General features: G+C 38.7%; 2 protein-coding genes across 2 annotated transcripts; one reads left to right on the forward strand and one right to left on the reverse strand.

Annotated features, from left to right (window-relative positions):
- The first annotated feature begins 1,190 nt into the window (after positions 1 to 1,190).
- LOC107813493 (secreted RxLR effector protein 161-like) lies at positions 1,191 to 1,691 on the forward strand. Its single transcript, XM_016638768.1, has one exon. The coding sequence runs from the start codon at positions 1,191 to 1,193 to the stop codon at positions 1,689 to 1,691; it is 501 nt and encodes a 166-aa protein (XP_016494254.1).
- Positions 1,692 to 3,037: 1,346 nt separating this feature from the next.
- Positions 3,038 to 4,663, reverse strand: LOC107813494 (acyltransferase Pun1-like). The gene has a single exon (XM_016638769.2). The coding sequence runs from the start codon at positions 4,562 to 4,564 to the stop codon at positions 3,194 to 3,196; it is 1,371 nt and encodes a 456-aa protein (XP_016494255.1). The 5' UTR covers positions 4,565 to 4,663; the 3' UTR covers positions 3,038 to 3,193.
- Positions 4,664 to 27,486: the final 22,823 nt, after the last annotated feature.

Here is a 27,486-nt window from a genome sequence, read left to right on the forward strand (position 1 = left end):
GATGGCTGGTTCAATTCTCAATGAAATCAGATAAGGGAACAGCAAAAGGAACATATATGGATTAGTTCCCCTGGTCATTGTATAGTCAACTCTATAGCTTTGATGGAAGAAAAAGAATGGGGTAAATCTAATTTTCTAGAGAGTGAGGCTGAAATTGTTGTTGGGTTTGTAGAAGCCTTAGAGGATGGAGGATGAAAGTTTGAGGAAATAGGTGGAGGACCTAAGAGAGCAGATGATCATTGATCAAAGGATTATGAATGAATGAATGGACAAGCTCATCAAGGCCTTAGCCCCTTACTTTTCCTCCTGCCCAGTGATCCATGTCTTTCACTCCTTCCAAATTCTCTTGAATTCCTATCTTCTTTTGATCCCTATGTTTGATGACATTGATACTTTATTTTTTAAAATTTTCATATTATATATTGTTGAACTACTGTGCTTTTATTATAATTACTCTACTATGGGCAATCACTCTATTTTGTGCAATAATATTCACTTGTTGTTATTGTTATTATTTATGTTGTATTGTCCAGGTGGCATGAGTTAATGTTACTGAACTTCTTTTTGGTTACATGTTACTGAACTTCTTTTTGGTTGTGCTTCTTTTGTTATTCCTTTCAATGATGCCAAAAGGGGGAAGTTATATAGGTGTCAACATGGGGAGGAACGAAATCAAATTAATATGTTGTGTTGTGCATGAAAGATAGCTCTGGTTCGCAAGGGAAACGATGAACGTTGCTGATAGCATGTTGATTATAGGTCTGATCCGCAAAAAAATATGTGAGGAATCTGGTTCTCAAGGGGAAAATTAATTTTGGGTTTGTCATCATCAAAAAGAGGGAAACTGATAAGTTATATTATTTTGTGTTTTGATGATTTACCAAACAATCTTGAAGAACCAGTTGTGATCAGTTCCGTTGGTCTGGTTCTCATGGGGAATATAACTAATTTGCAGGGGGAACAATATGGAGATATGGTTCACAGGAGGAATATCAATTCTAAGTTTGTCATCATCAAAAAGGGGGAAATTGATAAGTTATGCGTCTTTTATTTTGATGATTTGACAAACTTCATGAGAGAACGAGATAAGGAACCTGATACAATTAGTTCTCTTGCGTTCAGAGTAACAAATCAGATATCCGGTTCAATTCTCAATGAAATCAAATAAGGGAAGAACAGAGTAAACAAATATGGATCAGTTTCCCTGGTCGTCGTATAGTCAACTCTACAGCTTTAAACATTCTCAAGACCTTAGGATCACAAGGTTCCAGGTTGGGAAGCTTCTATATTTGACATTAACTAGGCCTGATATTGCCTATACAGTGCAGACTTTAAGCCACTTTACGCAAGCCCCTAAAAGGTCTCACTTGGAGGCAGCACATAGGTTGGTGAGATATTTGAAGAATGAACCGAGATTAGGCATTCTTTTGAGTGCAGATGGTGATATGACTTTAAGAGCATACTATGATGCAGACTGTGCAAGTTGCCCAAACTCAAAAAAGTCAGTAACATGCTACTTAGTAAAGCTTGGAGAATCTCTTGTCTCATGGAAGTCAAAAAAGCAGAATACAGTGGCAAGGAGTTCAGCAAAATCAAAATATAGAAGTATGGCACTAACAATCTCTGAATTGATCTGGTTGCTGAGAGTTTTCAAGGAACTGGGAGTTGATTTATCCACTCCAATTCAGTAGTTCACTGATAGTAAAGCAGCAATGCAGGTAGCAAGCAATCCAGTGTTTCATGAACGAACCAAACATATAAAGATTGATTGCCATTTTATAAGAGAAATTGTGTAAGAGGGTATGTCCCAGCAGAAGAACATGCATCAGACTTTTTAACTAAGGGACTTGGGAGTGTGCAGCATTACCACCTGATATGCAAGCTAGGTGTTTTGAACATCTTTATGGCACCTAGCTTGAAAGGAGGTGTTGAGATGGTTAGAATGACAGTTGATGACGGTTGTGAAGCTGAACACTTAGAGGGTGACAAAGTCAGTTAGGTGACGACTATGTACTGTAGGAGATTTAGTTAGTTAGTTAGTGGAGTAAATGTTATTTATATATATACTTATATGTAAGTGTGTTAGGATGATTTTAGCCATTGTAATCATTTTCATTCTCTGCAATTGAGATCTAGTTACTTCCAGAACCTTCCTTTTCTTCTTCCTTCCTCCGATTCGATCTGAGCTTTCCGCTCTACAATGGTGGAATTTATCAAATTTGTAATGGATCCACATGCTGGTCAAAAATTGTCACAAAATTGTAACAGATTTCATGTTTGCCACAAATTTGTAATGAATGTATTCCTCACAAATTTTATCTTTCAAATAAAAAGAAATGTGCAACAAATTTGTGAGAAAGTTAAATGTCTGTCAAAAATTTGAGAAACTTGTCATCACAAATTTATTATTGCAACGATACTACAATTCAAAATGTGGCATCTTGAATCATTAGATTGTCCTGCCGGAACAAAGTTGAAAAACATTACTCACTAATTTTGACATTTAATAGAAGTCTATTTTCTCAAGCAATTAGTGCAAGTCTAATTTGTTTTCTCTTCTTTTTCCGTCAGATATTTTGCTTTATATTTTTTGTCTTTTGTAATGAAAGGAATATACATATATCCCCGTCCATATATTTGAAGTCGCAAATGAAATAGCCGCAGTGGAATGTCAAGGAAACACGTACTACTTTTTCTATAGAATTGTTGATGACAACAAAATGTCGTGTGTAATATCGACTTTTTTTTATTTAATAAACTTTTCATAAAATAGCAAAAGGGAAATGGTATGTTAAAAGGTCGACTTTCTTGAGATTTTGATCAGAATTTTAAGCCAATTCGATGATGGTACGCAACAATATCATTATTCTGATTTTCTTATTTCTGCAGCAAATGAAACTAATTTAATTTTTCACGTACTACTTAACTCTATATTTTCAGGATATTTTAGAATTCTTTTTACGAAACAGTCGGATAAAACCTTTACTAAAGGTGTCTCCACTACTGCAGGGATGAAACAGAGTAGCTAACATTTTTGCACCCAAAAAAAACTTTTAGTCTTCTTTATTCAATTCTTCTTACTAAGAAAACAAAGGTTTCGTACCATCATAAGAGTACTCAACATCAAAACGAAAGGACTTCCAATAACTTAGTAGGAAGCAAAATAAACACACAGAAAATATATGTGAACTTTCTAACAACTTGGAACTAATGAAGCAAATTCAAGAAGCTCAGGGTCACGTTGGAATACAAACATATCTCGTTCATTGAGTGTCACAAATGCATCCAGTCCTCCACTTTGATTACCCATCAAGATAGCCAACTTGTTATTTAGGCCATTTGCTATATTCACCTTTGTAGGCTTTCCCCATCCAAAATCAATTTCGTGAAGTGCAAATTTCACTAAGCTAGTAATCTGATACGCATTAGGCCCATTGTCATGATATTCCTGTTTCGAATTAGCTAGCTCGAGCAATAACGCCACAAATATGTTGTCATTGATGTTGTCTCTGTTGTAAGCTAGCTCTTTTGATTTCCTCATTTCACTGACTAATTTTGATATTGTCATACTTTGTTCATTGGTTATTGATGTTGGACAGATAGTAAGAAGATTTCCAATAGCATTTGGAGGCAAACCAATTTGTGTTCGCAAATCAACTGCTTGAACCATTGATGATGGTTGGAAAAAACCCGAGTTTGCATTTGCTGCTGCAACAGCACGTTTAAAGATAAGTGCACTCACAACTTCTGTACGTGTTGGATTTTGCACCTCTGATTCAGCAGCAACCTTGTTCTTAAGGTTAAGTAATTTTTCGTTAGAGAAAATGTACCTTCTTTGTACACAATCATGTGTGTTTGACATGAATAGCGGGGAAAGAAACGGACCACTTGATGGTGGAGGAAAAATGGATTGTTCAACATAGTGAAGAGATGGTTTTGAAAAATTTGGATCACGAGTTATCTCAGACCAATCGCGAAAAAGATTGTATCCACTGCATCCATCACCAATCTTGTGTGATATACACATACTGATTGCTATTCCTCCACAACCAAAATAGCTGAGCTGAACAACAACTAGTCCGCGATCTGCACTATTCGACCAAGGTAATCCTTGAGGAAATAGCAAATTTTCAACAGCTGAATTGTGCCAGTTAAGAGTTTGTGATATTGGGCAACTGATTTGAGCTTCAATGAATTCGGCCCCCGTGTCATTACAATCAACCAAAGTATTATCCTTAAGCCTTCCGGCATATGGATAATAAGTGGACAAGATTTTCGATAAAGATTCCTCAAGAAGATGTGATATTTGAGTAGGATTATTATTCTTTGAAATAGCATCTAGTTGTTGTTTGGTGTAGAAAAGGGAAAATGGAATGTAAGAGTTGCTGAAAGCTTGATCAATTAGAGAGAGTTTGTGCCATCTTTTAGTATGAGGAGTTGGAGAAGAAGGTTTGATGAGCTTCTCAGAAATTATGGATACAAGTGGAAGAGAAATGGTGGTGGCAGAGGACTTGTTGACATTTTCTGGAGTAGTTCCTATAGGTGATTGAGCAATTGAGGCCATTTTCCTATCTCTGTTTGATTGAATAATACTTTGACTATTGGAAGGCAATGTTTCTTTTTGCTCTATCTACCTTTGTGGTTTAGCATATTTATAGCCAGCAACCTTGAACAAGAGTCGGATGTTTTCACTTTTGAAGATTCGTTATTGGTATGCTAACAATAGAACACCTGATCAATTAAGGATGAAAATTGGGAGAGACCAAAGTTCAAATACTGTCTAACATCCGTAGGTAATTTCTTTGTATCTGTCTTAATTTTAGTGGCAAAGTTACTGGGTATTTGTGCTTATTAGAGAGCTGATACCTAATAGCACAAATTAACTCGAACACCACCACCAAAAAAAAAAAAAACATAAGTGAATGACCTTTGTTTGAACATGGTACAAAATAATCGGTTACAATATGAATAGAAAAAAATGATCTTACAAAGATCTCCTACACTTTCTTTGTTTCAATTTATGTGAACCAATTTGACTAGTCACATATAGTTTAAGAAAAAAGAAAAGACTTTTGAACTTGTGATGTAAAACGAGGTACATATCTTTTGTATGTTATTAAATCATTACATAAAGATAAAATGATTTCCAAATATGAAAAATGATCATTCTTTTTGACATGAATTAAAAAGAAAATAAGTTTTAGATAAATTGAAACAACGAAATATATTTTATTAATTTCCAAAGTCTTAATATAAACGTTCTCCCGGGAAATGGGCCATACAATTAATGTAACAACCATACGATGGCCGAAATCGATCTTTGCTGACTTTTTTTTTTTTTTTTTTTTTTTGACTTAGTTTGCTCTATCGGCACGCCAAAGGACTACAATTTTCTCTATTGTTAAGCTAGCTAAAAGGGCCTCTTACATATTTTAGGTATCATGACACGATATCTCCCTGTTCAATAATTTCGCGTCCAGTTTTTAACCATAAATTTGACTATGGTTAAAATATTATCCCATATTAAGTAGAGTCCACAACCTAAATATTATATTTTTGAACTCAAAATACATAAATAGGTTTCAAAACTGCGTCCGTTTGGGACGTTAATATAAAACATGTTTCAAAACTGCGTTTTATAAAAACATGGTTTGAAACCACGTTTTCTAAAGTCTCCTTTTCACTTGAACTTTCTGTTTTGATTTAGATTTAAGTTATATAAAATCTTTATACTATCATTGTAATTTAACAAAGGTTGTTTATCATATATCCTAAGTTACCCATTATTGCTTATTGAGTTTATATAAGAGATTTTTTAGACAATCAAGTTGAACTATTAATTTAGAAAATAGAACAAAAACTTATTATAACCAATTAAACTCACTGTAAATTCTTTTAACTTAAAACCATGCTTATTATATAAAGTTACATGCAACAACAACAATAACACACCCAGCTTAATTGCGGAGTGTGATGGGGAGGGTAGTATGCACGCAGCTTTACCCTTACCCTATAAAGGCCGAGAGGTTGTTTCCGATAGACCCTCAGCTTAAGAAACGGTAAAATAAAGCAACAAACAATAACAACAATAATATAATAAGTAAAAGCGAGTGACAATACAAAATTACATGCAATTATCTTTTATTATATGATTTGATTGTGTAAGTATAAAATGCATAAGATTTAAATTGTAAAAAGTACAAATGCTTTAAAAATAATTAAAAATTAAAATCACAGAGACATTGCGCCCCACTCGTCCGCTGAGGTGTCGCAGAGATTGAAAGGGAAAGGGTAGAAGCCGAAAGCTAAATTTAGACACGTTTTTATATGACGTTAAGTTAAAATACGTTTTATATATTCTGGTCACTAAGTTTTAATCTATTTATGTATTTTGAGTCCAAAAATACAATATTTAGGTTCCGGACCCATATTAAGTAGCTAGATAGGGAATATTATACCTTAAATTCAGACAATATGCGCTAAACTGTAAGGCATTTTCTTTTTGTTTCAAATATTTTATCCAGAAACTCTACCAAGAAATGTATGGTCAGATAAAAAGGTGGAATATTTCCATAAACTCAACCAGAAAGTAATAAATAATATACTGTCTTAACAAAATTAACTTTGAAATAGATTCTCCTAAAAGTACATAAAAAGCAACCGTGTATTTACATCCACAATTGTTTCTAAATTCAATTTTAGAACCAAACCTGATACAGAATCCAAATACAACCAACGTTAAACTCATTTGCTTGTTTATCTATTTATTCGTTTTTCTTTCTCTCGATGTGCTCTTGTTGCTGCAGATTTGGGCAACTATTTGTGTTTGCTTTAATAGGTTTAAGAATTCTTGCGTGATGGTGTGTTGTTGACTTCATCAGTTCAATGATTATCTGGTTATATTCAAGCTTGATTTATTTCTTAGCTATTGTCATTTAATTAAAGGAAATTATGGAATAGACTAAATATAAAAATTTGAGTGACAAATAAAAGAGTAAGACAATTTCTACACATGTTTCTAGAAAAGTGTGACGACCCGATTTTGAGTACTAGCCATTATTTCTGTTTTCCAAGATCTCTCAAAGCTTCATTTGATGTTATATGACTTGTGTGCACGCTCCGCGTCGTTTTTCAGAAAGCTTTTAAGTGAATTTTGAAGAAAAAAGTATTTTTTTGGCTTTAAAAACAACAAAAGTTGACCACGGTCAATGTTTTTAGTAAACGATTTCGGATCGGTGTTTGGGCAATTTTAGTAGGTTTGTATGATGTTTTGGACTTGTACGCATTGTGAGCATGTGATTTTTGCCCTATATGAAATACTCCTATAAAATCCAAGAAGATAGATTTTTTCTTAATTATTTGCCATTTTTAGGAATTTTTGTAGATTTTTATTAATTGTTTGCATTTCTGTGTATGTTTAATTTTTATTTAAATCATGAAAAATACCAAAATATCATGCATTGCATCTAGGATTTTTTTTTACATTTTTAAAATTAATCAATAATTATTTGCTTATATAAAAATTTGAAAATCACAAAGATAGCTCATTTTTATATTTTTTGTCTTTTAATTTTAGTTTATTGATTTTTCTATTTTAATTTAGATTTAAGTGATGTTTATAATTTTTATAATTAGTTAATTGCTTCAATTTCACATTTTTAGATAATTTAGGATTTTTAATTATTAGGATTTTAAATTAAAAAAAACAAAGAAGAAGAGGAAAATTAGAATTAAAAGAAAGACATGGAAAAGAATGGAAATTGGGCCATCTTCAAACACCCAAATTCGGCCCAACTTCCCCACCCCCAAACATACAATTAAGGGATTTTTACCTATCTATACCATATATCAAACCTTATTACCAAAAATGTTCATAATTTGTTATTTACCCGTGTAGTCCACACTTTTACTACAAATTATATACCAATCCAAAAATAGGTAGATTTTGCCATAAAAAACGCGCTAAAATAAAGGCACCAGATCTGCGTGTGATTCTGTCAACATTAAATTCGAATTGCTGCGTAATTCTCTCCTTCCTCAACGGAAAGAGATCTCTCTTCTCTCACTCAACTACAATTCTCAAAAAACGCAAGCTACTGAAGCTCCAGTAATCAAACGGAAAGGAGATTTCTGTTCTTCATCTTCATCTTCATCTGTTCTTCCATATATTTTCCACCATTGATAGCCATTAAAAAGCTTGAAAGCTTTGAATCCAAATTTGGATTTTCAAAAATCATTATTTGTTTGGATTGGGTGTTGTTGTAAATAATTCGGAATATGTTTAGGAGTTTATATCTCAATTTTGAGGGGTTTTGGTGAAGATTAGACTTGGTTTTGACTGAATTTTAGATTGAAGCTCGAAGAAGAAGAAGAAGAAGACGTATTTCCAGAAATTGTAGATAAATTGTAGTTAAATTGTAGAATTGTAGATATATTGTAGATAAATTGTAGATGAATTATAGATTGGGAAGACTAAAACTTCTACAAATCTTCTACAATTATGTCGAAAATGCCAATTATGCTACAATTGAAATGAGAATTTGGATATTAAAATTCAGTGTATCTATTTTGTAGATATCTTGTAGATAAATTATAGATTATTTGTATTCTGATTGTAGATGCATTATTTTCTGTTTTCACAAATCCAAAACGACTAAAGCTTCTACAAAATCTTCTGCAAAAAACAATCTACAATTTATCTACAATTTTTCGAATTTGACTACAATTTGACTACAAAATATCTACAAATTCTGGAAATATGTCTTCTTCTTCTTCTTCTTCTTCTTCTTCTTCGAGTTTCAGTCGACTGTGTTAACCAGTAACCTTCAACCACTGCCAGTTTCAATCGACTGCGTAGACGCACTTCCACAGAGACTTAGTGGTGAGTTGCTTGCCTTACTTCGATCTGCGGCACCAGTCTCCCTCTACCTTGTTTACTATTTCTGTCTATTTTTCTTTGGACAATAGTTGTATTAGTTTGTATGTTCTCTAAATTGCTCAGGCACTTGTGGCACCAGGTTTTGGGGCTTCTAGCGTTTATGCACTATTGTACTTATTATTACTATCACCATGGCTTATGTATTATTCACACTTGATATTTTCAAGAAAGAAGTATGTACAGTTGTATAAGATTTTACTTTTCTTGGGTGTATTTAAGGAAATTTTTATTTTTAAAAGTTAAAAAGGAATAATTAATTTGGAGGTTCACGTTTGGGCTTGCCTAACAATGGCGTTACGTGCCATCACGACCTATTATAAGTTTTGGGTCGTGACACAAGATATATGATCAAAATAAAACAAAAATTACATACCCTTAAGATTGTAGTGAAAATCTCTTCAAAGATCACCTCTGACCGATCTCCAATACTCAAAAATGGTGAAAATGAGATAAAACTCGACATAATACATCATGTCAGGAATTTTCGTATCTAAGGTCACTTGTCGCAGAAGCAACACTGCTTCTACAATCAAAACCTCGCTTCTGCAAGCCCCTAGCTCCAGCTTGACTTCGCTTCTGTGATGCACCTTACACATATGCGGACTCATAGGTACGATCACCACCAACGTATACATGACATTGCAGATGTGCTAGATCCTCTGTATCAGTGTGCTTCCATCACCAGGTCTGCCTTCCTAGGTGCGACTCCCCATCTTCTGGTGTGACATTGCACTTGCACTGAAGAAACCGCAGGTTCGACACACTAGACACCAGAAATCCAAATCACTCTAAAATAGACTGAAACTACCCCAAAACTCACCTGAGCCGCCTGGGCCTTCGTCTAATTATACCAAAAAGTCATTATACCTCATTCAATCTTATCCAAAGACTCAAAACATCACAAACAACATTAAAAGTAAGAATCGAAGGTCAAATCCATTCCTTAACTTTCAAACTTTCCGATGTTGCTGAACCTGTTCGAATCATACTTAGATATTTCAGATCACAATCAAACTTTGAACATAAGATCATTTTAACCATTTGAACCTATCCAAGGTCTCAATATCTCAATGAAAGTTCATTAACCGCAAAATAACCTATCGATCAAACTTATAAAATCTCAAATTCTTCAAATTGCCAACTTTCGACAAATAGAATCAAAATTCTCTAGGAACATCCAAAACCAAATAACAAATATGCCAACGTCCAAAATCATTATATGAACATATAAGAACCTTCAAATCTTGATTATGAAGTTATTTACTCAAAAGTCAAATCTTGGTCAACTCTTTTTACCTTAAGGTTCGAACTAAATATTCCAATTGAATCACAAACCATCCTAGAACCAAACCAACTATCCCCTCAAGTCACAAAACATCAAAAGAAACTATAGGGAGAATCAAATGGGGGAATTAGGCTCTAATACTAAAAAAAAATCAACCGGATTGTTACAATAATTTATGAATACTGTGGGTATAAAGGTAACTTGAAGGAGAATTGTTATAAAATCATAGGTTATTTACCTGACTTCAAGATCAGAAAAAGTCTCAGGGTGTTGGTACCAAGTCTTATGGAAATGTTTTCCTGTTGAAGTGGGAGTTCTTCTGATAGTCAAACACAGGGGAATCAACCATAAAGGAATTTCTTCATTGAGAACTAACACAAATAATTGTTAAGTCCTGTAAACAAGTTTGATTCAGGTGATTATCATTCACTTATGGCAGGTATAACTACATTAATATCCAATGCATTTTAGTGTGATTGGATACTATACTCATGTGCTTCACATTATATTACCTTTTATATGGAAGTCTTTCATGATATAAAGAACTCTAGTCATCAGAATACTAGTGGAGTGCAATTGTCAGTAGGTAATAGATGTAAAATAACACATATAGGGAATGCTTCTACATTAGACAATCAGATGTTGAGGGATGTCTTAAATGTTTCAGGCTTTAAATTTCTACTAATTTTGTGTCTCCAAATTGACCAAGGAAGTACATTTTTGTGCACTTTTCTTCCCTGAATTCTATGTACTATAGGGTTTTTACAATGGTAGGTGATAGGGTTGGTAAGAGATACATAATACATATGAGAGGAACACCGATAGCGGGGGCTATTACTAGAGATACAAAAGATTCAATTTTTGTGGTAGATGAGACTTGGGCATCCATCAATAAATGCAATGAATCATATTTCCTCCCTAAAGAATAAAGTAGATATCAGAGTACAACATGATGATGAAGTATTTTCTTTAGTTAAGCAAATTAGACTGAAGTCTCCTTCTACTTGTAGTAGAATTAATAGTGTTTTTAAGCTTATTCATATGGATGCGTGGGTTCCTCATAGGATTTTTACCTATGATAGAAAACACTACTTTGTTACCTTAGTGGGTATACATGAGGTGATTTGTATGAAGAAGTATACATGAGTTTACTCTAGGGGTTTCATAAATAAGGGGAGAAAAAACTGTGTAGACTTCTGTAATGCCTTTAAGGCTTAAACAAGCCTCAAGACAATTGAATATAAAGCTAACTGAATAATTAATTAATAGTGGATATCAATAAAGTTCCTTTGATCATTCCTTTCTTACTAAGAAGCAGGATCCAAAATTGTTGTTGTATTAGTATATGTTGATGATTTACTTATCACTGGGAATGATGATGAGTTGATGTGTGACACTAAGAGTGTACTACAATCCTCATATTCCTTCATTTAAAATGTTTTAATCAAAAAATATTAGGACCGTTGATCTAAAACATTAACAGCCCAGATCTTTCCCTACCTTTTTAACCTAGAGACCAACCGGTCTAATATCTCAAACCCTAATTCATTTGTATATCTCATAGCCACCTCCGTTTTCCTCTTTCCTCTTCGTTCTCTCTGACCACCATGAATAATCAATCAAAAAAACCTTGCATAAATCTGTGCAAGGTCAGGAAACCCTTAGGAAATCGTCCTTTCCTGATTCATTACCCACAAATCCTGCTGACCTTTCCCTTTTGTTTGCCAAATCTAAAATGCCAGAACCTGGGTCTTTGAAATTAAAATACCATTCCGTCGTTTCTTTCAAATCAAACTTAGAAAATCAACCATTTTCTCTCTAGGCTATGGCAAAAGTTGTTTTCTTTCCATTCTCGTTGATAGAGATTCAAAATCCCAAATTCATAAACCCTAGACCAAATCGTGCAAAGTTCAAATCTCTGAAACCCTCCTCTGTTTTTTTAAATCTATGGTATGCATGAATGTTTCTCGGGGTTATCATGATTATTCTTGGTCAAGAGGTCAACCGAAGTGACCTCTGGACATTAGGGCTCTTTCCCCATGGATTTTGCCCTCAACAGTTGACTTCTCTCCTCTCAGGTAAGCTCCACTATTTTTCCCTCTATGTTCTCTAATTTTATCTCTGCCTTTTCTATCATCACTCGACTATTGTCATCTTCCACTATCTGATTTGAATCCTTTGAAACGTTAGAGCCTTAAATGGCACTATAAATAGGAGCCTTCAATGCTCTTACCTGACACTACTTACTACCTAACACTGAGGAGAAATAAATGCAAACACAAACGCTATCAATCATCTAAGAAATTTAGGGTTCAAAGCCTAGGTTTTCTTACTGTACTTTTTTTTTTCCGTTTGCTGAGTATTGTCGCTGGTTCAAACTTGAGGTTCTTGGGGTCTTAAGCAATTAAGAAAGAGCCTTCATTTGGTTTGCTGCTCTCAAAAAGGTCAACACATCTCTCATCCTTCTCTTTTGTTCATCTCCTTTGATTAAACTACTAATTGATTCCTACTGATCTTTGTTCCTAAGTTCACGACAGTCTACATGTTTTAGTTATTATGTGTTCACGTTCATCTGAACTTCATAACTATTCATTGATCTACAGTGCATCTCTGTAGTTTGTGAGTCTTGAAGTTGAGCTTATTATTTGATAACCATGACTGAGATGAATCTGAAGGTGTTTTAGTTTATATCCTCTGTCCTTTAACCTTAAGCTTAACTCTGAGTGTTTTAATGTTTTCTTCTCTACTTATGTTTGTTAAACTCTTTCGGAGTTGCCACTATGGTCTATTATTTTGTCTAGTTTCTATTGCTTTTGTTGACCTAATCATGTTTGAATTAAACTTTCTTTTCTTCTCCCAGTAATTCTGTTGTACACATTTGTTAAAAACTAAGTTATCTTTCCTCAATACACAATCATGATCCTGTTTCTTATCTTTGTTATAAAAGACTGATAACTTGTTAGGGTAAACTTGGTTGTTTTCTTGATTAGTCAACACTTTCAGCTGCATGCTCAATCTAAAACTTACTTGGTATCATACCTCCTGTCTCCAAGCCTTTAAGGTTGTCTTTAATCTATGTCCAGAACCACTCTAGTCCTTTCTCTACTGTTTATTTTAAAACCAAATCCGGCCCCTAAAATCTTTTAAGGATCTTTGCTGATGCTATCTCAACATGATGCTTTGCTTGAAGCTAATATCATTAGGAGTATGACTCTATATAACTTCTTAGGGATTCCATGTTTTAATCTATAAATATGTGGACCTATTGAGAAAGTTGATCTTGTCATGGATATCTTTGATAAACTCTATAAATGATTAGTCATGACTGTGTTACCTGAATTTTCATTGCTGATTTATTTTAAAGGTGTTAAAATAGTAGTATCAACCTAGGTCTGTGCTAAAAGCAAACCAACCCGTTCACACTAAGTTTGCTAGAAAGAAGAACCTCTGTATTTGTTGAGTTGTTGCTATATAGCTTTGCCTTTCCTTGGAATATTGTTTTGTTCTAAAATTCAAACTTTTGTAGTATGCTTCTGATGCTTCTGTTTGTCACCTTTATGTGTTTCAAAGTCAGATCTTTAAAATTCATGTGATATATGTTTGTTTGGTATCCAATGTAGACTATATGTTCTTATGTTAGGAGGGAAAGTATATATTTTATGGTAGGTAATGCTATAACACCTAGTTTACATTAAAAGGACCTCATTGGCATTTAAACCTGTAAGGAAAACATGTTGTTAGTGTTTAAGGGTATTTGGGAGTGGAGTTTGACTCGTGGTTGGGTTGCCCTCCCCGACACAAGCATTGCTCTAGGCCTTAAGTCCCTTGGGATGAAGTGTCAGGGGATTCAAAGGGAGCATCGACCTTGAGTAGAACTTCCTTCTTAGCCCTTAATTCATTGACACATTTAGTTCTTTGGGGGTTTAATGTTTAATGACAATGAAAGGTTTTCAATGTGAATTATGTGCTAAGCAGAACCACAACATTAATATAATTTCCCATAGTATTTATTAACCACTTGTTCCAATGGTCTATTTATGTACATGTCATATATGTTTTGAATATTTGATATACTTCTAATGACCTTCTTTCTTTTTTGTGCATGTATTCATTTGGGCCTGCTGAGTTCTTAAGGAATTCAGGCCCAAACCAGCTTTGCTGCATTTTTTTGAACAATCCACTCAGCTATAGCCGCGCCTCTCAATTGCTGGGTCTACTTTATTGAGGCCCAACCATCAGAGTCCAGTCCTCTCTCCCTTACTCCTTTCGTTACTGCTCATTATTTTCATAGCCTAGTTTACTGCTTCATTATTTTTGCTTACTGCCTTTGTTGTTTAATCGTGTTTTATTACCATGTATCTAATACTCATGTATTAGATTATGTGCTTTACCTTCATGCTCCAATATTACATGAACCATATGCAAACTATAACTAATATAGGACTTAAATATGAGAACTTCATAATCCACTCCGAGACACAAGAAACTAAGTACTCAACTAGCCAAGAACTTCCCATTTGATCTCATCTAGGAGAAAAATCACTATACATCACATGCTCCTCACGCCAGTAGAAAATATGCATTTCCAACCATAGTAGAAATCATCAAGAACTCTCTGAATCCCTTTTGCACAAAACCAAACGTCAGGACTAAATCATTCTAACTCAACCAAGCTACGTAGGTCACCAAAAACCCAAGATCATTGCCACGAAACACCTGTAGATACTCATTACCTCCTAAGAACCCAAAGAACTAATCATATCCCTCACCATGCTGATCCGACCTACTACTAAGCTATCCTATTCATCCAAGTTCCTTCTGAATTACCTTTGAATTGATACTTCTCCTTGCCATAACTCCACCGTCCTCAATCCAAACTCACCCTGCTGGACCCAAGCATAAAAACCTACCATCTAAGGCTCATAAACTACCGAATACTCTCTTAAATATCCTCGAAATTACCATATTCAAAATACTTACCCTAAAGAGGCTTCCTGCGAATCTAAAGCCATTACCTTAACCTTGATACTTATATATAGACTCCATAATGAAATAGAAATGCCATAAGTCTTGACACACTGTAATGTAAACCTCAGTTTCTAGCCAAATACATCCTAAAGATCTTCAATTATTACATGTAAATCTTGAATCCGTTAAAACCATTCTCGGAAGTCATCCCCTCTACTCAGGTTTCGATCAAACTGATCAAACGAACCAAACGACCCGTGGCCCATTAGTACAACAACACCTAAGGAAGTAACCCATCCTTCTAAGCAGTCGAGTGATATCCTACTATATACCTGCTACATCCCTTACAACAACAACTAATTCATCCAACGATTTCTCATATACCTATAAAGCATAACACAGCCCTTATCAAAAAATTTCCTTTACTCGAGTCATCCTCGATCTCAACCTCTACAAGTCATAACCGATTCACCAGTATACGTCAAACTAAAACTAATACAACACTTAGCCGCGCAATGAACTCATCAATAGCAGACTCCCCCACTTGGCTCAAAGCCATAGGTCAAAACACACAGAAACTCAAGGTGCCCAAACTCTACTACTGTCATAATACCGTAGTGAGATTAAACTAAGTCCTTCATAAGCTCGTGCAACAAAAACCATCTAGTACATCAAACCATCTGAAAATCTAGCATTTACCCTCGTAACAGTCAAACCTACTCTCATAAGCGATTCAAACTCAAATTGCAACACACATATTTCACTAGAAAAAGAGGACTCCCAAAAAACAACATAGGGATCACACACCCTCAGGACACCCCATAGGAGAAAACCCACCTACTTCACCTCAAACTAACATCTCTTCATACCCTTCCACCGTCATAAACATCACAAAATCACTTAATCTTCTCGAGTCTGAACTCATATCATGACATGAAATCTACTTCACTCCCCACATCAAATCAAGAAGGAAATCAAACACCAAATAGTTCTTTCTACCCTCAAGTAGACCCTTCTCATTACGTTCAAACTGTTTACCTAGAAAATGGTAATAATAATTAGATTTGATTTTATGGTTCTAAAAATACATGATTTATTTTTATACTAGTTGTTAGGTAGTAGATATTAAGTGTGAGACTAGAAAATAAGATAAGAGTTTGAAAATAGAACGCTAAGTAAACTGATTAGTCGAGGATCGGGGCCTCAAACTCGCCTATACCGGGCCTCGGGGTTAAGCTAATGAGCTCGACTAGAGCCGATTGATGAAGAACTAATAGTTCTGAGAGATTTAATGAGGGCTCTTTATGATCAATGATGAGTAATAAATGAAGGATAATCAATGAAACACAATAAATGTAAGCAATAAATCAAAGTAGAGATAATGGAGAATGTTCTTGTTGTTGTACTGAATATCATGTGTGCAAAAAATAAAAAGGGTCCCCTTTATATAGGAGGGAGAATACCATCATGGTACAGATGCATTTATTACAAAGATATGTGGCAGGTACATCCATTTAATGCCACGGTATAGGCTTGCACTAGCTTAATAGACTTGGTCAGGTTTAATCACGTGCCTTGGGAATCTCCCACTCATTCATCATAGCCACCGATTTGCTTTGCCCCGAGGCCAAGAATAGGGAACCCTCGGGGTCGAGCCTTGAACTAGGACTTAGGCCTTCTGAAGACAGGCTATGGGATGTAATAACACAAAATCAGGCTCTCCAATTTTAGCCTTATACAGAAAGTCCCCGCATTTCCTAGAGTAAAATGATAAGAAACGATTTTGACATCGATCTCCTCGAGGCTCTCATGATGACATCATGATTATGATGTAAGATTTTGTGATAACTGAAATGTCCCATCAGTCCATCTTTCTAGAAGCATTCAATGTATCGCCAGTTTATTTTCCCAAAAAGCATTGATTGCGCCTGTCGATACATTTCCCAAAGGCGCTTATTGCGCCGTCGGTTGCGATACTGCCTTTCTATAAATGGAAGGTTACTTGAACCAAAATTCAACCCAACCATTCTTTAATAGACTTTAACCCTTTTCTTCTCTTCATCCTCATCCAAAATCTAGCTTCCATGGTTCAAGCTTGTGACCGTAAGGTCACATGCCAGCGGTTTTGCCAGTTATGCCATGGTTCCTTTTTATATCTTTTCCCCACTGAGTGGGATCGTACAGGTTTTTTTATTGTTGTTGTTATTGTTGTTGGCCCGAAAAAATGAGAGGGGGGCTTCGAATTATCCCCGTATTAGAAGATATGTGGACAATAAACTGCTGCTCATCTCCCTTAACTTCAACCTAGTGTGGCGCTTCACTCATTTTGCTTTCCATGGAATGAGTTGGTGCCATCTACTAACTTTTGCATACCACATCGGTGCAATGTCTCAAGAAGTGGCTTCCCAATAGTATCGCCGACGAGACCCATACTCACCAAAATTTTCACCAAGCCACAATTTTCCCCGCTTGTTGAAAGCTTTTGCTCTTTGATAGGCTACAACCTCTTCCTCATCTTTTTCTGCTTCGGAGGAGATTCTCGAAGATGTTGTTTGGGAGATCGAAATGGGGTCCATGAGGAAACGGTTCTCGCAGATGTCACTTCAGAGGTTGTACCTCCGAAAGTAGACTAGGCTTTTAGACTGCTATTTTCTGCTTCTTTGTTTCTATGTGAGGACCCCTCGTGGGATTTTTTAATAGTCGTTTAATTAATAAAAAAGTTTCTTCAGTTTGCTTTCGACTTGTGTTGGATTCCCTTTTGCCTGTGTTTATGAAAAAACCCAAGCATGTTTCTTTATCGATCGATCCTAATACTGGACTCAGAATAGGAATTCCTTTGGTTCTCGAGTGGTTGATACAATGTTCTTTAAAATTCCTTGTCAACCTTTGGGCCAAGCCTGGATTGATCCTATACGAACCTAGGTTGCCAGAGCATCTGAGTTCGAGTTGAGTGAAAGCGGGGTCCCGATTCTCTTTGGAGTGAGGCTTAGCCTTGTTAGGCCTTGCTGTTAGTCCTCGAGTGAGAGCCTGCTTGATCATTTGAAAATAAAGATAACCTTTAGGCCTTTACAAATAGTCCCCGGGTCAAAGTTTGTTTGCACTCGGGTGGCCTCCAACTGAGCAAAAATTGGCCTTGAGTTTAAAATGAAGATAGCCTTAAGGCGTTATAGAGATTTCCTGAGCGCGGATGCATTCAAACTCAGGTGGCCCTCAAGTGGGAATTGACTCAAACTCGGGTAGCCCTTGGGCTTAGTAGTCGAGCAGGCATCGGTTCAAGCTCGAAGTAGAGATAGCCCTGAGGCTTTATGAATAATTCTCGAGTGAGAACTGACTTGGTCTTAGGTGGCCCGGGGGTGAAGGATCGGGTAAAAGACTCGCACTTGTAATAGCTGAAATTCTTTAGATAGGATACCACCTCGAGGCTAGGTTTATGTGGACAGCTCCTTAGAGCTCATAGTTATAGTAATAGAGATCCTCGAGATCGGGCACCATCTCAAGGCTTGACTAGCTTTGATGGCTCCTTAGAGCCCAATTTTATATGAATAGAGATCCTCGAGATCTGGCACAATCTTGAGGCTATATTGGTATTGATGGCTTCTTAGAGCTCATCTTTGCGATAGTGGAGATCCTTGAGATCGGGCACCATCTCGAGGCTAGGTTGACAAAGGAATCTCTGACCCCTCGAACGTTGTACGACAATGTCATTCGTATGACATGATCACGAGATGACCGAGATGGTCTTTCCAGTATACTTCCCCAAAAGTGTTAATGGCCTAGTTAGAATTAGTTGGCCTTTAAAGTAGGCAGACAGTCACCGCTTGCTCTATATAGGAGTTTGCTCTCCCTTTATTTGGGGGTTTCGCTACTTTGAGCAGCCATCATTTTTATCGAGTTCTCCTTCCTCGTGCCAGTTCTTTCATCATTTTAACTCAAAACTTTCGCCTAAGTTTTCATTTCCCTTCTCTTGATTTACCATAGTTATGGCAGCTACGCCAAAACCCGCTCACCAAGAAGAGAAGAGTACCGCCTCTGCTTCTCGCTCGGTCAGTGGTACATCACCGGTGTTAGGCGATCTCACCTCGAGATGTTTTAGCTCGAGGAGGGCCCTTTTTTTACCTCCCAATGTTGAGGTCCATTGGGAGCATGGATCGAGGTTCACTTCATCAATAGGAGAGGGACACCTCGAGGTAGTGCGGAGAGACTGCAGATGGAGAGAAAAGGTGGTACTAAAGGTATCTTCCCTGGAAAAGAACATCATGGCTCATGTAGAGGGGTTGTTGAACGTATGCAGTTACCCCTTCACGTTGGGCCCTCTTGATAGAGTCGTGTTTGACTTCTGTTGAACATATCGGGCTACCCTGGCACAGGTTCACCCGTTGTTTTGGAGGATAGTATTGTTGATGAGGTTCTTTGCTGAGGAAGTCGGGCTTGAGTTCACCCTTAGCTATCTCATCAGATTGTATCAGCCCTTTCATTACCGAGGCCTGATAGCTTTACGATGTCGATCCACCACGCCCTTTGTTGCGGATGATGAAGAAAATAGGGACCGAGAGTGGATGAATAGATTTGTCTAACTGCAGACTGTCGATATTATCCCCGTGGATTTCCTGAGAAATGGAATTTCACCCGTAAGTGGTACACTTGTGTTTTCATTATTTTTGTTTATGGTGGAGGAGAACTCTGTAAAAATGTTTTCCTTTTCCATTTTACAGCAAACCCATGGATGCCATACGAGGTTCCCGGCCTGGCGGATTGGAATTGGAAGCTGGCAGCTCGCTCGACCTACGATGGGCGTAAGTGGCGAGACCTGTCAAATGGTAGATGGGAGGCAAAACACCACGATATGTACCGTGTGGTTTTATTCCTTTTGAAAGGTACTTTATTTTATGCGTATTAACTCCATCATAGCTATGCCTTGGGAATCTCCCACTCGTTCATCATAGCTATCGATTTGCTCTGCCCCGAGGTCTAGCATAGGGAACCCTCGGGGTCAAGCCTCGAACTAGGCCTCGGGCCTTCTGATGACGGGCTATGGGATGTAATAACCATCATAAAATCGGGCTCTCCGATTTTATCCGTATACACAAATCATATGAACACATCTCGCAATCATATCATACTCATCACGTAGCCATCCAACCATCACTTCCACTAATAGGGACATTACCGAACACATAAATCTAAAAGCACATGCTCACACAATCAACACCTCAGTGCTCAAGCTACAGGCAAAGCCCGACCTCAAGTCCTCCAAACTGGCCCAACATCAACACATAGAAATCACATCTCGTCCCTCGTTCAGGGAATGACAAGCTGTCGATGCGCTCATACACGCACACGAATGTGTGGAAGGAATTCAAGGAGTTACATTTCAGCTGAATCAATGTCGCACGATAAGAATTCAAGAATGTGGAATTTCCTAAAGGTTCTGTAGCCTCTCGAAGATAAGTACAAACGTCTCTGTATCGATCCGCGAGACTCTACTAAACTTGCTCATGACTCGTGAGACATATGTAATCTAGGCTCTGATACCAACTTGTCATGACCCAAAACTAACCCTGTCGTGATAGAGCCTATCGTGGTACTAGGCAAGCCAACACACTACCAAAACCAATCAATATTTTCATTTTAAGATAAAAACCAAACCAATTTAACAATAAACCTTCATATTTACCGTGAAAATGGTAACGATGTTTACCGTGAAAATGGTAACAACAATTAAATTTGAAGATGAGATTCTAAAAATACGTAATCTATTTTTATGCTAGTTGTATGAGCAGACGATGCTAAGAATATGAAGTTTAACGATGAAATGAGAGCTAAAATGAAGCAATAATTAGACCGAGGGGCTTACTGCCCTGGCTTCGGACTGGCCGATGAAGGACCTCGGGGTCGATACCCGGGCTCGATCTCAAGCTATCGGGGATAGTCATGAATGGGATAATAGTTAGATTATGATCAAACAAAGCTCTATATGGCCAAGGCCAAGCGATAAATAAAGAACAAGTAAGAAAGTGAATAAATACTAAAGTGCCCTCGAGCCAGTGAGAGCAAGCGAGTTAGAGAGAAGAGAGAGAGATATTATTGATCTTGTAGAGAAATAGTTGGAGCAACATCAGCCCTTTACAAGGTGGTGTGTGTTCCTTTTATATAGGAGGGGAACCCGGCTACAATACATGGACATTAATTGTAAAGCATGGAGACGTGACGGCTAGACGTGACACTTTGGCGTAGGCTCCGGATAGGCCGGCCCAGTCAGACTTATCCGTGTGCCAAGGGAACATCCCCTTTTATTCTAGCATCATCTTCCATCTTCTTCGAGTCGAGCCCCGAGGGAGGGAACTTGATCGTGGCTTCACGTCCTCGGTGTCTCGAGGCATTCTTCCGAAGTGGCTTGATAGCAAGAAATAAAGTCCTCTGATTTTTCCGCATACATATAGTCTCCGCGTTTTCTAGAACGAAGCGATGGGAAATGATTCTGACACCTGAATCCTCGAGCTTCTTTTGGTTACATCATACCAATGATGTAACCTGTGGCGCGAGCTTCTGTGGCAACTGGGGTGCCCCGTGGACTTGTGCATTTCGACATTATTTAACGCGTTGTCTATTCCCGTTCTCCAAGGTGAGTGTACCGCCATCAATTCGGTTTCTCAAGAGCGTAGTAATTGCATCTGCTGGTCAATCTTCCAAAGCCTCGATGATCGTGTCATTACCCCTATAAATGGGGGTGCCTTGGCGCTAATTTTTCTATCCCAATGCTTCCGTTGGCTTATTTACCCATTTATTCTTATCATTTTCCTCCATCCTTGAACATCATGTTTGGGTCTCATGGCCCCAAGGCCATTTGGCAGAGCTCCTGCAGGCGATATTGTGGCCTGTTGCTGGAGTTTCCCTTTATCGAGCATGCCCGAGCTGTCCTATCGCTGCTGTGGTCGTTGTTATGTTTGCTGCTGTTTGCTCGAGATGATGACATATGAGGGTCAACTTTCCTTGCTCGCAAAAAGCTCCTCGGATTACATACCGCTACTCAAAAGGGGGCTCATATTATACACCGTTGCTTACCTTCATATCCCGGCTCAATGAGATGCTTTGCCCCGAGCTAGGGGCTTGCATGTCTAGATGTTCCATTAAGTGGGCTCTAAGTAGCCGTGCAAGCGGGACCGAAGCTTGTTTGGTCCGCTGTCTCTCCAAGGTTCTCTTAGCCAGCGAGGGTCCTCGAGCTTCGGTAAGCTATGGCATTTTTTAATCCTTCCCTGCTTCTTGCCCTATCCCTAGGGGATATCAGTGTGGAAGGCCTGGATGAGTCTTCTGAGGATGTGCGTCTGGAGGCGCCCGTTTTAGGAGGTGGACCTTCAAAGGCAGATCGGTCTCTAGGCTTTTACTTCACGCGTGCATCCTTTGTAGGCTTTTGTAGTTGTATGTAAGGACCCCTCGAGGGCTGTTGTACATGGATTTTTATGAATATGAATATACTTCCTTAACTTATGCTTTCGATTCTTGCCTTATTATTACATGGTCTCGTGCCCTTCGAGGCCGTTGAATGTTTTCCTTTGTTGCTGACTGCTGATATCTAACTCGGATGCGAGCGTCCTTTCCGTTCCTCTACTAATTGATGTGGCTCTTTTCCGAGCCCATCGTCATACCTCGAACCAAGCCCGAATTGATCCGATAGGTTCGGGCTGTCAAGCCCTCCGAGTTGCATGGAGATAATACGCTGAGTTTTGGAGTTTACGAGAATGGTAACCTGAGTGAAGGTCAGTTTTGGGTACCTGGGGTTCTCTTTTGAACTTGATGCATATAGCTTTTTAAATCATAGGGGATAGACTTCTGTTGAGGGGTTTCCTGTACTCAGGCTCCGCCTCGAACCTTCCCGGAGCCTTCGTAATCGGAGCTTCACATACTTATTTTTCTTTTAGAAAAGGGAACCATTAGATCGGGTACCGCCTTGAGTCGAGTGATGGCGTTGAACGCTTCCCGGGGCTCACTCCGAATAGGTGAATCGTCGCTGTTTCCCGCATATATGTGGGGAGTCTTAGACTTCTTCAAAATGACTCACTATTTTAGATAGCTACTCTTCCGCCTTGGCATAGGGTTCTTCATTTCTTCAGGCGCAAAAAGCGTTGGTGCACGTTCTTGCTTTAGTCTATCGATTCTACTATAGCCATGACAACTACTTCGAGGCCGGCCCGCCAGGGATTGGGGAGTGCCACTCTCGGCGCTCAGGATCCACAGGAGTTCACTCTGAAGATCATGTCTTTGATAAAAGAGGAACATCTGGAGATGGTGAGGAGATACTATAGATGGAGCGAGGGGATAACGTTGTAGGTTCTTTCCCCGAATGAGAGCATTACGGACTCTGCTGATGGATTCTTGAGCGTATACCTATATCCTTTCGCATTTGGCCCCCTTGATAGGGTCGTGCTTGATTTTTGCTTGAAGTATCAGGTTACTTTGGCGCAGATACATCCGTCATTTTGGCGAGTAGTGCTGATGATGAGGTCCTTTGCGGAGAAGGCTGGGCTTGAATTCACGCTCAGTCACCTCGTCAGGCTGTACCGGCCTTTTCATCACCAAGGCCTGCTAACATTGCGGTGCCGTTCGTCCATGCCCTTTGTTGTCGATGACGAAGAAGATAGGGATCGTGAGTGGGGCCGGTTGGTCTGTCTGGGTCCAGGTGGCTGATATCATCCTCGTGGAGCTCATGCCATTTCCTGAGGGATGGAATTACGCACGTGAGTCAAGTGTCTGGCGTTTTTCAGATTTTCCTTATAGCAAAAAGTTGGTTGACTAATTGTGTTTCTCCCTTTTTACAGCAACTTCATGGACGCCGGGCGAAGTTCTCGATCTGCCCGGCTGGGTCCGGAGGTTGGTGACCCATTCAACCTGCGATGAGCGTAGGTGGCGAGCTGTATTACGTATCAGATGGGGAGCGAGATACCAAGGTATGCGCGCACGCTATCTTTGCCTTCGTATATTTGAGATGACATTTTCCCCTTTATTTTGTATCGGCTTTGCCGCTGTAGGTACTGGGCGGTTCCTTGGGATGAGGCATTGCTCTTCTAAAGAGGGGAAGGAGTCATCTGCTTCCGAGCTGAGGGACGATGGCGATAAATGGGATTTGTACCTGCAGTGTTGTGGAGCTTTTAATGGGGCTCAACGGGCACGTACCTTTGATGAGGTGGCATCACCCGAGCCTGCTGTCCCTGGAGTGTTTGATTCCAGGATGGTGGTTCCTCTGAGTGAATATGCTTTGCCCGAAGTTGACTCTCCCGGGGCCGAAGGAGCAGGACCAACAGGAATGTGCTCACCTTCGAGGAAGTCCACCGGCTTCACTTCATGGTGAGTTTCGGCGCAGTTATCCCGATATTTCGCGTCTTTCGTTCTTTATTGAGCTTTTCTTTTGCAGGTCTTTGATATGCTCAGGTCTAAACTGTTCCGTCAAGGGTCCAGTCTTTGGGAAGCTCTGGACGAGGGTGAGTCCTTTAAGCTCCTTAGCGAGGAGAAGGAGGTTGAATTGATGCATTGACAATATGAGGCGTACCAGAGCTTTAATTACGAGAGCTACTTGATGGAGCATGTAACCCTTTTTAGTACGCGCTTCGCTCCTTTTGACTCTTAAGGTTAACCCCTTTTTCCTATCTTAGTTGCTGAAAAAGACGGAGGCCTTGGAATACCTTAAGGGTGAAGCCGACAGCGTCAGGAATGTTTGCGGTGAACTAAGGACTCAGGTGCAAGCTCAAGCTTTAGAGGAGAAAAGGGCCTCAGCCAAGGTTCCCGCCTTCGAGGTCCAACTCTGTTTGGCTTGTGAAAATGCTTCAGTTCAAGCAGATGTGATCGCAAAACTCGAGACCCATCTCTCAAAGGTCAGGGCTGAGATAACCGATGCTCGGGCTGAAGCATCGTTGAGTCGAACCAAGGCTGATCAGGAGATGGCGATTCATATGAAAAATGCTGCTGACGCCTAGGCTGAGTTGAAACGGGCCCTCGATTGTGAGAAGAGGATCGAAGAATATGTTCGTTATAGATCCCACAGAGAGGTACTCTAGGAGGTCGGCGCTAGGGGCTTCGTTCTCTCAAGGGAATTGGCTCGTGCAAGGGAGGACGAGAGCGATGCTCGGTTACATCTTGCTGACATCTCGGAGAGCGAATCTGGGGCTGGTAGGCCGTAGCCTTTTGGAGCGGAGCATAGATTCCATCATTTTTCAATTTTGTATTTGATATCTGCAGAACATGTTTGTAGATGGAGAGCGCGCCTTTCGCGTATATAAAACAAGGGAAAATTTGAAGCTTTATCTCTTTCATATACCTTTCTGCATTGATTTTGACCAGGCGGGCTGGTTTCGGTGTTTGACAGGAACCTCGTAGGTCCGGAGCTAATTAGGCAGGCCTGGAGGCTTTTAAGCCCGACTTTTGTCGTAAGTAGGCATTGGGGCCTCTGTGCTTTTCCCAACTGTTTAGGCTCAATCTTTGAGCCCGACCTTGACTCAAGCTTACCATACCCCCAGTCTCTTGTGCCTGCATGAGCGGATGATAATCATTTTTATTTCTCACCCCCGGGCGTTTATTGTTTCCAGTATTTTGGGTTCAGTCTCCGAGTCGCGTTGCGACTCAAGCTTCAATTGACCCTCAAATTTTTTTGTGCCTGCATGGGCGAATGATGATGGTTTTTATTTCTCGCCCTTGGTCGTTTGTTGTTTCAACTATTTTGGGTCCAGTCTCCGAGTCGCATTGCAACTCGAGCTTCAATTGACAAATGAATGGTGTGAGAATATCGGAGTGACAAGTGATAAAGCGTAGAAATTAAAATACTCCATTACACAAGAAATGAATAGAAAAGCATTATTTAGGAAATACATTAAGATATCTTTGTTTGAAGGGGAGCTTTGGCGTAATTGATAAAGTTACAGCCATGTAATCAGGAGGTCACGAGTTCGAGCCGTGAAAACAGCCTCTTGCAAAAATGTAAGGTAAGGCTATGTACAATAAATCCTTGTGGTCCGGCCCTTCCTCTAGCCCCGCTCATAGCGGAAGCTTAGTGCACCAGGTTACCCATTTTATTAAGATATCTCTAGTTAATGACTAAATTAATATAACAATAGAATTGTTTGCTATATGATTATTAGTGTATGATTTTTTGTTTTTGGCCTTGGCAATAGATGTTCTAACGCGCAACATTCAAAGGGAGGTGTCATGATGAATGTTATTTGCGGATGGCATAGTACTGATTGACGAGACGCGAGGTAGTATTAACGTGAGGCTGGAGGTTTGGAGATAGACCCTGAAGTCAAAAGGTTTCAAGTTGAGTAGGACTAAAACAAAGTACTTGGAATGCAAATTCAGCGGCGCGAATGAGGAATCAGACATGGAAGTGAGACTTGATTCGTATGTCATCCCGAAGAGAGAAAGCTTCAAGTACCTCAGGTCTATAATCCAAGATATTGGGGGATTGACAAGGATGTCACACATCAGATTGATGTTGAGTAGATGTAGTTGAGGCTTGCATCTGGGGTTTGTATGCTAAGAATGTACCATCAAGACTTAAAAGTAAGTTATACAGGATGGTAGTTAGACCGACTATGTTGTATGGGCAAGTGTTGGCCTGTCGAGAACACCCATATCCAGAATCTAAATGTAGCAAAATATCGAAATGGATGTGTGGGCATACTAGGAGAGATAAGATTAGGAATAAAGATATATGGGACAAGGTGGGAAGATGAGATAGTACGGGCATGTGAAGAGGAGGTGCATAAATGCCCAGGTGAGGAGATGTGAGAGGTTGGTCATAGTGGGGCTGAGGAGAGGTAGAGGTAGGCCTAAGAAATATTGGGGAGATGATTAGGCAGGACATGACGCATCTGCAACTCACCGAGGATGTAACCCTTGAGAAGGGGGAGTGGATTTTGAGAATTAGGATAGAAGATTAGTCGGTCGGTATGCGTGTCTCTTTTTCATGCCGATAGTATTAGTATTAGTCTCATATTTTTGTATCTGATTATCCGCAGGTTTCTTTTATTATATGTTATCTCTTTAGCTTCGGCTATTCTATCATCTTATCTTGTTGTTTTTTAGCCTCGTATTTCCGTATTAGCCTTGTTAATTTTTTATCTTGCCGTCATTACTGCTTGTTGTTTTTTATTCCTTTTTATTTATTTTTCTTGAGCTTAGGTTCTGTCGGAATTGAACATTCTACCTTCACCGGACCCCATTTTATGGATGATACTGGATTTGTTGTTGTTATTATTGATTTTTTTTGTTTGATGAAAAGATGAAATTCCTAATAATAATAAGGATGATC

The sequence above is a fragment of the Nicotiana tabacum genome, chromosome 11 (assembly GCF_000715075.1).
Source record: "Nicotiana tabacum cultivar K326 chromosome 11, ASM71507v2, whole genome shotgun sequence".
In the NCBI taxonomy this organism is placed as follows: domain Eukaryota; kingdom Viridiplantae; phylum Streptophyta; class Magnoliopsida; order Solanales; family Solanaceae; genus Nicotiana; species Nicotiana tabacum.

Coding starts and splice junctions, on each gene's coding strand:
- LOC107813493 (XM_016638768.1), top strand. CDS start 1,191: ATGGATCAGTTTCCCTGGTCGTCGTATAGTCAACTCTACAGCTTTAAA.
- LOC107813494 (XM_016638769.2), bottom strand. CDS start 4,564: ATGGCCTCAATTGCTCAATCACCTATAGGAACTACTCCAGAAAATGTC.